This window comes from Brachyistius frenatus, unplaced genomic scaffold (genome assembly GCF_029030835.1).
Source record: "Brachyistius frenatus isolate BFR_SWC_R1_liver_20210118 unplaced genomic scaffold, ASM2903083v1 Contig_289, whole genome shotgun sequence".
Lineage (NCBI taxonomy): Eukaryota > Metazoa > Chordata > Actinopteri > Embiotocidae > Brachyistius > Brachyistius frenatus.
In genome coordinates this window covers 132372-149278 of record NW_027210888.1, presented here as the reverse complement: position 1 = coordinate 149278, position 16907 = coordinate 132372, and the positions used below count along the sequence as shown (strand labels likewise).

The 16907-nt window shown below is 43.5% G+C and overlaps 1 protein-coding gene across 1 annotated transcript in view; it reads left to right on the top strand.

Annotated features, from left to right (window-relative positions):
• LOC138635076 (intermembrane lipid transfer protein VPS13B-like) overlaps positions 1-16907 on the top strand; it is a 317362-nt gene that overhangs the window by 193251 nt on the left and 107204 nt on the right. Inside the window, 3 exon segments of the mRNA XM_069722388.1 lie at positions 3081-3284; positions 13270-13396; positions 14902-15045. Of these exon segments, the coding sequence (XP_069578489.1) occupies positions 3081-3284; positions 13270-13396; positions 14902-15045 (475 nt within the window).

Here is a 16907-nt window from a genome sequence, read left to right as displayed (position 1 = left end):
GGCCAGGGGCGGGGACGGGGACAGGCCGGGGCGTGGGACGGGGACAGGCCAGGGGACGGGGGGGGGGAGACACCATTTACAGCCAGGGGCCACGATGCACTCTGCCCCACAGGGCCCTCAGGAAGAGGCTTCAGCGCTCCCACACTCCTACCACCGGGCCCTGAGCCTCAACCAGATCCCACTGCGGTTTGTTTTACAACCTTGAACCGCAGTTAGCCTTCAAACCCTCAGCGTGGTAATCAGCCTCTCCCAAGATTCCACTTTCGTTCTTTTTCAGTGAGCCTTGTTACTTATTCACCTCTTGGCTCTGTTTAATATGCGTCTTTGTCTCTGTATGTATTTCACTTTATTTTTCTTACGAATCACTCTTTCCTATCAGGCGAGTTCTGGATGTTGCTTCAAAGTCGTCTGCAGCAGGAAAGTAAATCCCTCAGTGCTTACACCTAATACCTCCATGGCATGCAGCAGCCGTGTGTATTTGCATGAGCTTTTCTGCTGTTTATCACTATATACATATGCATTAGCTAATGTGGGTTCCGTCTTGAATCTTATTGCCATTTCGGCACACAATCCTAAATCTGCTACATGTTAAGCACTCAGTCGTCCCACACATTTACTTAATAACACAAATCATGACTGATGCTCGGCCCGGCTCACTCAGATCTGAGGAATGCTAAACAGAGGAACATAACATGCAATTAATGGCCCATTTGTAAATGTGTGTGAGTATCTCCTGTTCGGAGGTGTTTGCTACATCATTTGTTTTTCCAAAGTCCTGCATACCGGATGCATAACGCTGCCATGTCTTCACTATTTTGTCTGCTGTTTCCCACTGGAGGGCTTGAATTGGGTGGAGGGTTTGACTGTGAGCCATAATAATGTTGGATCGGGGCCCTCATATTTCAGATGTGAAATCGGCCCAGTGGCTTTTCGGACTCAAATTGGGTTTAAATTGTGTCAGAAGAGGGAGAAATGTTTTTTAAAATAATAGCCATGAACGTCGTGAAACAGAACATTCTTACTGCAGAGCTTTTGATCCGTTTTTATAAATAGCAGAATTTTGTCGTAAAAAATAATGTTTCTGTGGTCTTTTCCTGCAATTAAAATAAGGTTGGCTCGGGAACAAGGGCAAAACGAAGTACTTGTGTTTGAGAAAAATGTCCCGTTCTCTCTCTCCCTCCTCGCCTTCCTCATCTGCGAAAGCATGTCATTTATGACTTGTTATTTTCATTTTCCTCCATATTTTCCACCCAGCAGTGGCAGGCAGATGTCTGATAATGGCATGTGAGACGCAGCAGAAGGGCGTGTTCCACCTGCCTCGCTCGGTATGTTTTTAGTTGGTCCGTGTAGATGGTGGGCAGCACGAGGGCCGCGCGTTCCCAAGGCATTCTCTGATTCCTCTTGGCCAAGCAGTGTGGTCTTCACATGACCAATCAAATATGTCAAACCGCCAGTGTTTTCCCCCCACATGTACAACAAGAAAATCTGGCTTCAATTATTATTGCACCCCAAGGGGAACTTCCAAAATTCCTCCCCTCCTCATTTGTCAGAAATGAAGCTCTCTCGTTTCCTGCGATTTGCTGAAATATGTCTTTTGATATTAAATCACACTGGTTTCCACTAGCGGCATGACCAAGACAAATGTTTATCATATTTATTTATGTCATTGGAGATGACCCTGCAGCTCAGCAATGCAGAGACTTGGCTGCAGACTCCTGTGTTATGTTGATTATGAGTAAGAGAGTCTCCTAAATAAGCTGAAGTTAAGAGATAATTTGGAAAGCACATGAGGTAACTGTGGTTTGTTTAATGTGAAAAATACAGTTTAGGGTTGGGGAGGGTGATGGAGGTACTGTTACAAAAGTACTAATGAATCTAGACTGACACATCCCACCCAAATCTTACAGAGCTCTTGGTTTGATTTATATTATCCTCTGTTGATAAATGTGGTTCCAAATGTTGATTGAGGATCTGTTTCACTTGTTTGTATGTCAACAAATCCAGCTAAATCCAGTTATACACCTCTGATCTCCCATTGCCATTGTTTTTGTACTTGGTGCTTATTGTCATAACATCACGCTCCGGTAGAAAGCTCTCCAGTACGGCTAGCGAAGGGAAACGCTATATGAAAATTGCCATTGACGTTGCCGAAACAAATAAAACTACTCATGCTGCCGCTACATCTGTAGCCATTTTAAGCCCTTATTTATACCATTTAAGCTCTCATTTGAATTAACCAGCACAAATAAACATATCATAACGGACCGAAAGCCCTGATGTCATATGCAGATGTTGAATTTTGATTATTCCTTTTGCCTCATGAATTCGTCAGGATCTTGTCTCTCAAAGGCAAAATAGATGACATCACTTTTTCTTGGCGCTGATGGGGGAGTGTTTGCTCACTTGATTGTAGCAGTTCAACTGGAGACGTAACGCTGCCCACTCCTGACATATCTCCACATCTCTACTACCATATTACAGTTTGTGTATACTGCAGCGGTCCTGTGTTTCTGGAGACAGAAATAGAAAGCCAAAGGCAGTCGGAGCCAGTCTTCAGACTACTGTGCTGTCCAGCCAGGGTCGAAGCAACGTTTACTGCCAACGATACGCTGGCATAAATCAGGACTTTATAAAAAGCAAATGATTTCACCTGAAGCCTGTGGGGTTATTTATTTGACACGGATGTACACGTACCAGAGGCTTTGGTTTAGTCACACATCACCCTGTAAGAATCATGAGAAGACAGAAGGCCAGAGCCAGTTGTGGAGGTTGGAGCCTGGGCCAGGACATCTTTACTGGTGACCACCTGGTGCACACCTGGAGTCATGTGCTTCATCCTAACTGACTGTGATGAGTACAGCATGACCCATTGTGACTGCTATGATAATAATAATAAATAAAACCTATTTATTTGGAATTAGGCGCCTTCTTATTGAATGTGGCTTGTGCACTGCCTCCTGACATATATCATATTACACAACTAAGATTTAATTTAAATTACATTGTACAAATTTACACAAAGTAAACAAGTAAACCCGAATGTGTTCAGTGATGCAAGCTTTTCTTTCTTTTCTCTTTAGACGTGCATTGAACCTCGGCATCCTGCGTGACCCCGGATCAGAGGTGGAGGACCGTCAGTATCAGGTCGACCTCCAGTCCATCAACATCGGAACCGCTCAGTGGGAGCAGCTCAAGCCGGAGAAGGAGGGAAACAAAGGGGGCGTATCAGCAGAGAGTGAGAGGAGCTCCCAGAACCCGGCCCTGGAGTGGAACATGGCGAGCAGGTCAGTGTTCATAGAGTCAAGCTGAAGGGGAGGTGCTTCAGGATTTTTTTGTGTATGTTATAAGTAGCTGCCCATGTGTTGTATGTACCATTTGTTTAATTTTTTTCTGGTCTCTTTTCTTTCGTAATCAAAATGCTCAAAGGTGTGGCTGCGTCAGAGAATTATCGAGGAAATTCATAGTGTTGTAAAGTTTTTGACTTCATTAGTTCCCCACCTCTGATTGGTCTTTCACACGTCTCACACTTTGTTCCAGACTGAAACGTCTCAGCAAACATTAGATTGACCGATGAATGAATGGCAGCTTCTTTTACAGGTCTTTTTTTCTTTGGCCACCAGCATGTCAATATCTCAACATCTGCATGGAACAACTATAACCTCCACACAATTATAATAATTAATAAATGCACAGCTGATATGTGAGGATGCTTGACATGAATCTTAATAGTTTTGTAACTTTATGGAGACGTATATAGTGTTTGTGGCTGAGATTTGTTAGTGGTAGAAGAGTGGACTGTTGGCATCGAGTGTCCCTCTGGGTTCATGATGTGATCGTCTTTCATGTGACATCAGCAGCCCAAAGCACCACTATATCTAAGCACAGGCTTCCGAAGTGGGTAATATGGATGTGTACACATAGTCTTATCATCAAAAACTAATTCTGTGAAAACAGTTATTTTTTGTTATACATTCCAATATCACAATTTTGCCTCAGTGGGTTCTGTAATCTGTACAGCATGCAACGATTTCTTTGGGCCCTATAATTCAGACAAGGACAAATTCAGAACATGAGCAACAGCACCTCTTCTCCACCGTGGAGTAATCTAAAACTTAAGTCTGATGTAGCCTTCAAATGTTATTGTTTTTATTAAGCATTGGTATGCAATTTGATTCTTCTTTTAATTTGTATTATTTTTTCATGAACTTGAATGACTTTATTATGACACGTCCAATCAGGTGCTGTGTGTGAGATCTGCTGTGAAAGGTCTCTAATTTATTTCATCAGTATTGATGTGGGAGCAGTGTGTAGTTAGTGAGTTAGCTCCCTATCATGGAGCCTCTCCATGCACAGTCATAATTACAAATCCTGTCATTTTTTTTATAGACTCGGGAGCTAAAACAAGCACGAGTCTAACAGCCTGTTTGGCCCCGCATCCTTTTTTTCCACTCATGTTTTGAGAGGGAGCAGACCCAAAAATCACAGAATCACAGGCAGAGAGTCCAGATTTGTTCCCTGTCAACTAAAAATAAGCCTCGTGGAAGAATGCAGTGCAAAATCAACATGGGTCTGATTGAGACTGAGTGCTCTCAGGTCATCAGGCCGGCTGAGAAACAACACACCTTCCACACAGTCACAGTCCAGCGCACACAAACACTCATACAGTCTCATGATGAGCAGTGATATGTTCTTTACTGTGTCTCTTCCACACACTCACAGTGTGATGGTCTGCCAGAAAAACTAAAGGTTACAATCATAACTCGTCTGCGTAGCCCTCAGAAGCTTTTATTTCAGTACGCCAGCCTCCATTGGCTGACCATGGTGATGCTAATGTCCAGGGGGCGGGGCGTCCTCTCATTACATACAAGACAGACGCTGCATCATGAGCCATTTTAACAAGTCATCCTCTTCCTTAAGAGAATGGACTGTTGAGATACCTCACTTATGTTATCAGAGAACCGGGGTTATGGTCATAACCTTAAGTTGTCTTTCAAGTATTCACTTGTTATCAGAAAATACAGACACACGTATTGGCCAACTGCCATTCACCAACAGGTAGAAGGTCCATCACAGGCCACTGCAACCAGAAATGCATGTGAGCACAGCAACGTCCAAACTGTACAACCTTGTGGGAGGATGCGGTGAGACCCAGCATGTAGTTGAACACGCCCTGGAGAGAAGTGTTCTTAAACGGGGATTATATAACCAGTAGCTCCGCCCCAGAGATCCGATTGGTCAACTGAACATCTGGAACAAATCATCATTACATCACACCCTGCTCATCACTAGAAATATCCCTCCACCTCCTCAATGGGAATATAGAATTAGAATAGAATGTCATATAATAAGTAATATAATGTAGTTTCTACTTGTTATAGATCTATTAAATGACCCATTTGGTGAAGTCGGGTCTCTTTTGGTCCTTTTTGGTCGCTCGGAGGAAACGTACCGTAACACCACGGATAGTCACGCACTTACAATCCTAGCGGAGGCTAGCTGGACCGGTTTGGTTTGAACACATGACACGGAGCTAAAATGTTAAAAACACATGACAATGAGACCTTGAAGTTCATCAGTAACCTGAGTTCATCCCAGATGAGCTGAGAGTACACGGGTCCAACACCAACAGGACAGCCTCCACATCTACCCGACCCAAGGGTTCACAAGGTGACTGAGAAAATGCATCTGAAACGGATGGGACATGCCGGGATGGGAAGTCGGTTTAGACTCTGATGGCAACCGTCGAGTTTCTCTAATAAAGTGACAGACAAGTGTGTGTTGCCCTACTAAAGCACTGCCGGTCAGAAATGGCTGCCAGGTTAACGTTGATGGTAGAAAAAGTCTACATTGACTTGGTGTTTCCACAAAGTCCGTGTTGATTGTAATATAGCGTGTTCGTTGTAGAGCTACGTTTCAGCCCATCTTTGAAACCCTGTTATGTGGAGGAACACATGCTGGAACGTTATGTTCCAACCGACCAGGCAACCGAGATGTTAATCAAACATCCAAAACCAACCAGGAACTACAAACCAATGGCTTGAGCCTGTATCCTGTGCAGCGTACAGCGATGGCTTCCACTATCATACAGTGACAGCACAACACATTTCTAAATGACGTAGACATTGCATGAGCCACCATAAGCTGCAGCAAAGTGCAAGAAGTGTGTCACCCTTTTGTTTTTGGGCTGATTAGCATAAAACATTGATTGTGAGGGATATCCTGTTGTACGTATCTTAGTCAAAGTCAACTTTATCGTCAATCCACCATATGTACAAGACACACAGAGAGATCGAAATATTGATTCTCACAGTCCCAATAAAAATATAAAGATAAAACATGAAAAATATAAATATGTAACAATAAAAACAGACAACAACCACAGTGACGCTTGACTGCAATAATCCATAGTGCCAAGATTATACCTGAGTATTTGTATACGGGTGTGTTTGTGTGATGGAGGGAGAGGGGAGAAGGGTGGGGGGAGAGGGGAAAGGGTGGGGGGTGAGGGAGAGGGGTGGGGGAGATGGGAGAGGGGTGGGGGAGAGGGTAGAGAGTGGGGGAGAGGGTGGGGTACAATGATGGTGCTGGTGGGGGTGGTGAAGGGGAGAGAGTTGAGCATCCTGACAGCTTCATGGCCGACGCTGCTCCTCAGTCTGGGGACGTCATAACCAGCGGTGGACATGTGCAGGTCTACACGCTGTTTAATGCTGTTTGGCTGAACGTGCTCCGTGATTGGCCGGCTGCTCCGTGATTGGCCAGCTACTCTGTGATTGGCCGGCTGCTGCAATGGTGATGAAAACTTTATTCAGTCCTTGTCTGGTCAGTTAAAAGATTGAACTTCTTTAAATCTTAATGTTCATATTTCATGCCAGCCACAGGGTGGTGTCCCCAACGCCCGACCAGCCTGCTTTCTTTCCTACGGCCTCCCCAGTAGTTTGGACCCTCAAAGGTCTTCACACCCCCGCCCCCTCGACTCCACCACCCCCTCGCCCCCACCATCACCCCACCAACACCACCACCACCCCCACCATCAATTTAATTCAATTTTATTTATATAGTGCCAAATCACAACACAGGTTATTTTATGGCACTTAACACATTAAAGTTGTTACAGCAAGGCTTCATAATATTATATAGAGAAACCAACAATTCATCAATTCATCAATTCAACAATTCAACAATTCATCAATTCAACAATTCAACAATTCATCAATTCAACAATTCATCAATTCAACAATTCATCAATTCAACAATTCATCAATTCATCAATTCAACAATTAATCAATTCATCAATTCAACAATTCATCAATTCAACAATTCATCAATTCAACAATTCATCAATTCAACAATTCAACAATTCATCAATTCAACAATTCAACATTTCAACAATTCATCAATTCAACAATTCATCAATACAACAATTCAACAATTCAACAATTCATCAATTCAACAATTCATCAATTCAACAATTCAACAATTCAACAATTCATCAATTCAACAATTCATCAATTCAACAATTCATCAATTCAACAATTCAACAATTCATCAATTCAACAATTCAACAATTCATCAATTCAACAATTCAACAATTCATCAATTCAACAATTCAACAATTCATCAATTCAACAATTCAACAATTCATCAATTCAACAATTCATCAATTCAACAATTCAACAATTCATCAATTCATCAATTCAACAATTCATCAATTCAACAATTCATCAATTCAACAATTCATCAATTCAACAATTCAACAATTCAACAATTCATCAATTCAACAATTCATCATTTCAACAATTCATCAATTCAACAATTCATCATTTCAACAATTCATCAATACAACAATTCATCAATTCAACAATTCATCAATTCAACAATTCAACAATTCATCAATTCAACAATTCATCAATTCAACAATTCAACAATTCATCAATTCAACAATTCAACAATTCATCAATTCAACAATTCATCAATTCAACAATTCAACAATTGTTTAACAGGAAGAAACCTCTGACAGAACCAGGATCAGAGGTGGGCGGAGCATCTGTTAACAGAACCAGGCTCAGAGGTGGGTGGAGCATCTGTTAATAGAACCAGGATCAGAGGTGGGTGGAGCATCTGTTAACAGAACCAGGATCAGAGGTGGGCGGAGCATCTGTTAACAGAACCAGGATCAGAGGTGGGCGGGGCATCTGTTAACAGAACCAGACTCAGAGGTGGGCCGAGCATCTGTTAACAGAACCAGGATCAGAGGTGGGCCGAGCATCTGTTAACAGAACCAGGATCAGAGGTGGGCGGAGCACCTGTTATCAGAACCAGGATCAGAGGTGGGCGGGGCATCTGTTAACAGAACCAGACTCAGAGGTGGGCGGAGCATCTGTTAACAGAACCAGGCTCAGAGGTGGGCAGAGCATCTGTGATCAGAACCAGGATCAGAGGTGGGCGGAGCATCTGTTAACAGAACCAGGATCAGAGGTGGGCGGAGCACCTGTTATCAGAACCAGGATCAGAGGTGGACGGAGCATCTGTTAACAGAACCAGGATCAGAGGTGGGCGGAGCACCTGTTATCAGAACCAGGATCAGAGGTGGGCGGGGCATCTGTTATCAGAACCAGGATCAGAGGTAGGCGGAGCATCTGTTATCAGAACCAGGATCAGAGGTGGGCTGAGCATCTGTTAACAGAACCAGGATCAGAGGTGGGTGGAGCACCTGTTATCAGAACCAGGATCAGAGGTGGGCTGGGCATCTGTTATCAGAACCAGACTCAGAGGTGGGCGGAGCATTTGTTAACAGAACCAGGCTCAGAGGTGGGCAGAGCATCTGTTATCAGAACCAAGATCAGAGGTGGACGGAGCATCTGTTAACAGAACCAGGATCAGAGGTGGGCGGAGCACCTGTTATCAGAACCAGGATCAGAGGTGGACGGAGCATCTGTTAACAGAACCAGGATCAGAGGTGGGCGGAGCACCTGTTATCAGAACCAGGATCAGAGGTGGGCGGGGCATCTGTTATCAGAACCAGGATCAGAGGTGGACGGAGCATCTGTTAACAGAACCAGGAGCAGAGGTGGGCGGAGCACCTGTTATCAGAACCAGGATCAGAGGTAGGCGGAGCATCTGTTATCAGAACCAGGCTCAGAGGTGGGCGGCCATCTGCCTCAACCGGTTGGGGTGAGAGGAGAGCAGAGAGAGAAAAGGACAGCATAGAGATAGAAGAGAAGAACTGTTGGTGGAGACGACAATCGGAGAGCAGAGAGAGAAAAGGACAGCATAGAGATAGAAGAGAAGAACTGTTGGTGGAGACGACAATCACAGAGCAGAGACATGCAGCTCCATGACGGGACATCTGGAAAAGAAAGAACAGAAACTACACGAGTGAAGGAACTGAATGGAGACAACAGATAATAAGAAGAAACTATGGGAGAGAAGAAGATGGTGAGGTATGAGTCAGTTAAAGAGTAGGAGGAAAGAAAAGAAGATCAGCATGTAACGAGGTCCTCCAGCAGCCTCGGCCTATAACAGCATAACTAAGGGTTGGTTCAGGTCTACCTGAGCCAGCCCTAACTATAGGCTGTATCACGAAGGAACGTTTTGAGTCTAATCTTAAAGCTAGAGAGGGTTTCTGCCCCTCCAACACAAACTGGGAGCTGGTTCCACAGGGGAGGAGCCTGAAAACTGAAGCTCCGCCTCCCATTCTACTTCTGGAAACTCTAGGAACCACAAGTAGACCAGCGTACTGAGAGAGAAGTGCTCTGCCAGGATTATATGGTTCTATAAGATCTCTAAGATATGATGGAGCCTGGTCATGTAGAGCTTTGTAAGTCATCAAGAGAATTTTAAATTCTATTCTTGATTTCACAGGAAGCCAGTGAAGAGAAGATAAAACTGGAGAAATATGATCTCTCTTGTTAAATCCCGTCAGTACTCTTGCTGCAGTATTTTGGATCAGCTGCAGGTTTTTAACGAGTAATTTGGACATCCTAACAACAAGGAATTACAATAATCTAGTCTAGAAGCAACAAACACATGAATGAGTTTTTCTGCGTCACGCTGAGGAAGGATTTTCCTGATTTGATTAATATTACGTTGATGAAAGAAGGCAGTTCTGGAGATTTGCTTATTACAGAAAGAGTTTCTGAGGTGTTTAGGACCAAGTACAAGAACTTCTGTTTTGTCTCAATTTAGAAGCAGGAAGTTTTTGGTCATCGAGGCCTTTATGTCTTTTAGACAGGCTTCAAGTTTTACTAACTGATTAGTTTCATCTGGTTTTATAGAAAGATATAGCTGAGTGTCATCTGCATAACAATGGAAGTTGATGCAGTGCTTCCTGATGACATCTCCTAATGGAAGCATGTACAAAGTAAAAAGTATTGGGCCCAACACTGAGCCTTGTGGAACTCCATAACTAACTCTTGTTTGTCTGGAAGACTCATTGTTGACATGGACAAACTGGAATCTATCTGATAAGTAGGATTTGAACCAGTCTAATGCAGTTCCTTTAATCCTCGTAACGTCTTCTAATCTCTGTAATAAGATCGTATGATCAATCGTATCAAAAGCAGCACTGAGGTCCAGAAGAACAAGTACAGAGACGAGTCCATTATCTGAGGCTAATAAAAGGTCGTTAGTAACTTTCACCAGAGCTGTTTCTGTGCTATGATGAACTCTAAAGACTGAAAATCTTCAAACAGATCATTCCTTTGTAAATAATCAAAACGTTGATTTGCAACAACATTTTCAAGCATTTTAGAAATAAACGTCAGGTTGTAAATTGGTCTGTAGTTTCCTAAAACAGCTGATGAAGAGTCGTCTTTTTAAGTAAAGGTTTCATTACAGCCACTTTAAAAGCCTGCGGTACATAGCCAGTTACAATAGGTAGGTTGATCTGATCTAATATGGAAGTATTAATTAAAGGGAAGACTTCCTTAAAAAGTTTAGTTGGGATGAGATCTAACAGACAGCTAGAGGATCCAGATGAAGAAATAATTCTAGTTAACTCAGAGAGATCAACAGGAGAGAAATGTTCCAAGTATACATCACCACCCCCACCATCACCACCCCACCCCCACCACCATCACCATCACCATCACCATCACCCCACCATCACCACCCCACCCCCACCACCATCACCATCACCACCCCCACCATCACCCCCCCACCACCACATCACCATCATCACCACGCCCCACCACCCCCCACCATCACCCCCACCACCACATCACCATCATCACCACGCCCCACCACCCCCACCATCACCCCCTCTGCCACCACCATCACCATCAACACCCCCACCATCACCACCCTCACCCTCACCACCCCCACCACCACCCCCACCATCACCATCAACACCCCCACCAGCAGCACCACCAGCTTGTCCTTAACTGAGCATGTGATTCAGACCGTTCCAACACACTGAGGAAAGGGGAGTCAAGTCAAGTTCACAGCTTTACTTGTCTGCTGCAATCACTCGCAGAAATACACCACTTTGGTTCTAACAAGTTCTGACACACACCACTTCCAAAGTTCACACCTTTCCCTTACTTCTTACATTGATACCCCCCCCTCTCTCTCTCCAGCTTCAGAGTCATGGCATGTTCTCTCTGCTGCTTTCTGGGTTCACTTCCAGTAGTTGCGGATCTGTAGTGGCCTCAGTTTGCTTCCTGAGGTTTTGTGAGGAAATTCCAGCTCCATGGATCCACTGACAGGATCTGTCCTCGTCACAGTTTGTAGTTGCTGGCGAGGAAAGACCCCGTGTCAGAGAGCTGTGAACTCTCTCCATCGGCCCTCCTGTCAGCCACCCGGCGCAGGCCTCTCTATTTGCCCACACCACTGATATTCCCCTCTACTCATCACACTACATAGAACTGAATTAAAGAAAAGTCACTTTTTCCATCTTTTGCTGTTTGTACAACACTCATTCAAAGGTATACACACACACACACACACACACACACACACACACACACACACACACACACACACACACACACACACACACACACACACACACACACACACACACACACACACACACACACACACACACACACACACAGAGGTCTCCAGCCCAGTCAGAGGCTACCATATTACGGGTAAACTGAGCCTCACGCCTCTGAGCCTTGCTGGTGAATGATAGCACCTGTCCCCTGCAACGAGACGCTCATTGTTTCAATCCCTGTCTGAGGGGAGATTAGCCAGTACCAATTGGCCTCACAGATCATTTCACCTCTGAATTAGGCCTCATTCAAACTCCCTACGCACAGAAATGTGTCAGAAAATAATCCCTTAAGGGCACTGGTAATGCACATTGTGTGTAGCAGAAGTGAATCTGATATTGGCTCTGGTTAAGTACTGTACTCGAGGCCACCTAGAAACTGCGCCTTTTATAATCCTGGCCAACTATAAATATTGGAAGCTGCAGCGCTTGATTGTTTTAATAGCAGCAGATGTGGCAATTAACACCACCTTATAAAGCCCACTTGTATATTTGTTTTACTGCTAACAAATGTTCCCACAAATATGACTTGATTGTGGGAATGAACATTAGTGAAATGGAGCGAGTTGATATGAGAAGGGCTCAGCTTGATCTTGTGTATACAATTAAGGGGTGTTCCCAATTGAGACTTGTCAAATAATGTCTCACTCTGTCTCTGTAACCGTATTCAAGCTTCCAGCTAAAATGTGTTAGACCAGAAATTTTAAAAAGCTCACTTATGGAAATTTTTCACAGATCAGGCCTGCAAAAGAAAATCAATTTTGAGGTCTCTTTTTTTTTTTTTTCTCCGTGTAGCTTTTCATCGTACTGGTTTGAATTTGAAAAGCCAGAGCGATTCTGAAATGTGTGTCTGCCTGTCAGCTACGGGCACAACAATAGCTCAGTTGTGAACATTTTGTGGTTTTGACTGTGTTGTGTTGACTTGTCATTCTGAGGCAGACGGGACAGACTTACAAAGATCTTACAACTGGTAACCATAACAAGTTATTAGTAAATACAGGGTGGGGAAATTTAGTGAGTAAGTGGTCCCTCATGGTTACTCTGACTGTTGCAGTGTAGTGCTGCAGTCATTAGACTGCCAGGACTACACACATTTAACTTAGATATAACGCCATAGTTTATACTTTTTTAATGAAGGTTTTTGTAAGGAACATTACAGGATACTTATACCTGCTTGAATGTATATAGTATTTCTTTGAGGAGAAAATGAACAGAAACATACTAGTTATGGACGCTGCCTGAAGTGTCTGCTCTTGTTTTGTACGTCTGTTCAGTATCCGTAGGCACCAGGAGCGCCGGGCCATCCTGACTCCAATCTTGACGGACTTCTCGGTTCGGGTCACTGCTGCTCCGGCTATCATCTTCAGCAAGAATCTGTCTCCTGACAGCGGACAGACGGAGGTGAATCTGTTCATTTCTGTTGGAGTTTTCTACAGCAGTGAATTCATCCTGATTGTTTTACACAAAGTAAAATTTAAAAAATTACCGTATTTGTATTTTTACCATCAAAGTTTAATATGTGATCGTTACAGCTCCTTCGGGTGTAAAAATGTGCTTAAACAAAGATTTTCTACAAAATTCACAGTCAGTCCGAGGTTACATATTTTCCTTCTTCAACTTTATAGAAGTTTGTTCACTACTTCCACTGACTTCTTCGCCCTCTGACCGTGACCTGTTGCAGCCATGATTGCAGCCATTACTCTCACAATCCGCTGTTCATATGAAAATAGACATTGATTATGTGAGATGTCAGAAGTATTTACGTTGTGCTCCTAACATACAGTAACGTACTCATTAGGAATCCCTCCGCCGGTCCACCATGTAATGGAGGTTTTTGACCCTCAGAGTTCAAACCTCTCTGCTTATACAGCTGATGTTTTCTGGCACCGCTCTCTGAGACTTCCTGCCTCTTTGATGCCTCGTCCGACCACACTAACGTGCCCCTTGACAATGCGTAACAGCTAATCCATAGTTTGCACTGAGACACACACACACACACACACACACACACACACACACACACACACACACACACACACACACACACACACACACACACACACACACACACACACACACACACACACACACACACACACACACACAGTGATTTGTATAACTCCCTCAAAGCCAGTAACAACATCAACAAAACAGGAATTTGAACTAGTTAGTGTAGCACAATTTCTATAATATAATTCTTACTCATTTTCAAACAACCACTGACTATTAGCAGATTTATGCATGATTACCACACACATGTAACAACTACGCTTATTAAATTATTAATATACTGTATGTAGTCTATGATCTAGAGTCACCCCGGCAATGTATTCCATAACTATTATTGTAACCTTATGATATTTTGACCGTGTGTCAAAGTCACTATGACTTGTACAACTACTACTATTAATAATGATAATAGTGCACCTAATATGTTATTATCAGTCTAAATGAGAAAAAAAACAAGAAAAACAAACTGTGACATGACTGTTAAACTGAATACTGAATAAAATATGAACCGTCCTTTTATGTTTTTAAACAGTGGGGCTAAATAGATTATGTTTACACAGCAGAGTCCAATGCCATTGTGTGTAGTTACTGTAGGTCTGGCCCATATGTGTGTGGTTGAAGCCACAGTGTTAGTGAGTAATGTCCTATTAGACGTAGCCTCCAGGCTGAGGTTTGAACTGCTAGCTGTGGGTGGGACCCTGGAGAGGACAGACGGAAGAGCGGAAGGAGGGACGGACTTCACTAAAGACACCGAGATAGAAAGTAAATAGACTGAGAGGATAAAAGCTAAGAAAGATGGCCACAAACAGTCCTGACGTTGTTTTGAATGTGTTTCCTGCGCTCTCCTCCCACCTCCTCTGTTAATCCCTCCTGCTCTGCCTCCCTCGTCTCTCTAGGAGGTGGTGGTGTGTGGCCACTCTCTGGAGGTGAATGTCACCAGCAGTCTGGATTTCTACCTCAGCGTTGCCCAAGTGCAACTCCTTCAGCAGCTCCTCAGAGACAACATGGTGGGCACAGACGCTCCAGAAAAAAGTGCAGAGGTACAAACTTTAATCACAAATATGACTATAAACACACACGTGCACATGCATGATGAAATTCACTGAACAAAGCGACACACATGAGGATCTACAATCAAACTGGAATGAGCTGATTTGAACAGAAACAAAGGGCCCTGTGGTGCTAAAGTATTTACACTGTCTCATACAGTAAGTATGACCCTGAGGTCATGTGACAGCCGTTTTAATATTGAATCATTTTTCAATAGTTATGTCCACATGCTCACACATGTCACATTGGCCCCAAGATCACCTCTCTTGTTGATACAATTAATGGTTTGTTCATTTTTACTTGCAGCCGCAGCTTGACATAAATCCATTCAGTAATCATTGAGCAGGGCTGCGCTAGTTTCACTCACAAATACATCATGATGCTGAAACTGTGCCCCAAAACTATCGCCCCGGACCATTCTTGGGGAATCCAACAAATTTAAATATTTACTCACTGAGAGTACGGCAGTTCTCTAATGTGGCCTTAGTTTACTGTGCTGTGCTCAGCTGCAGCTTTCAGGGCACTTCCTATTGTTTACAGGACAGGGAGCTCCCAGGCGCCATTTGCCCCGTCTGACCGCTTAATGAAGCTTTCTAATGGAACACAATATAAAAATATTTACCAGCTGTGGTGAGGGTGGGAGTCATAAATGAGGGAAGGGGACAGGGAGAGGATGAGAGGGGGAATAGGATGAAATGCAGTGGGTTGAGAGAGTGGTTTTACTGTTATCTCCTCTTGAGATTCCTGCAGGAGGATGTGTGTACTGGAGAGCAGTCACTGCGTCAGATGACTCACATCCACAAAGACTCTTGAAACATGATGGCGGCTCCTCAAGAGAGATAAAACACACACGAGATGTCCACTGATTACACTTTTAATCACACCAACACTGTACAATCGAACATGGTTTATCACAACATGAATTAGTACAGACATATAGAAAGTGTGAGGTTTTCTCAATTTTTACTGTTATTTAGCTATTTACACAGTTCGACATAGGGAGGTGCCTGCTGTGCATCTGGACTTGATTTGGGTGATCTCTAAACCCTCACCCCTGACTTGTAATGATTCATGGCTTGACTCTGTTGAGGTGCAGCTAACGGTTGCACAGGGTTCATTCAGGTTCAAGGCCAGATGAGACATTTCAGCAGCTATTCTGGGAGGTCTATTGATAACAGTGCAAAACTGTATCCTTCAAAAAAGCATTAAGCTTTACCATTTAACAAAGGTCATTTAAATTGGATTTTAATTTCTCCAAGCAATGTAAACTAAGCATCTATTTTCCAACACCTTGACTCACAACACAGTCACAAGTATACACTCTGAACCCTTCCTCTGTGATTTCACTTTTCTGTGCATTGGTGCTGAGCAGATCCAGCTGGAGGAGCTGGGGATTCAGAGTGTTGCTCAACAACACTGTGACAGTAGCTGCGAAGGCTTGTGTTTGGTCATGTCCTGTTTTTTTCCCCAGTTCATATAGGGATGGGATGTATCAACTTTTTATGCATGAATTCACAACTTACTGCTGTTTTACTGCTGCTGTCAGCTGGATTAAGTGAAACTGAAATGAGCCACCGGTCCACAATGATGTAATATAATGATCAGCCATCACGTATTGAGAGGTTAAGACTATATGCTTTGGAAAATAGCCATGCTTTCATTTACTTGGAGCTTTTTGGTTCACGTTGGGAACTGTGTTTCACTTTTGACGTTTAGATAAGCCGTAGTCAGTTCAGGTGCTTTAAATGATGTACCCTATTCATTAGGGTTTATAGTAGTGACATTATAGAGCGTAACATTATCATTAACACCGATGTCAGTCCATGTGTCCTCACCTTTGTGCAGCTGCACA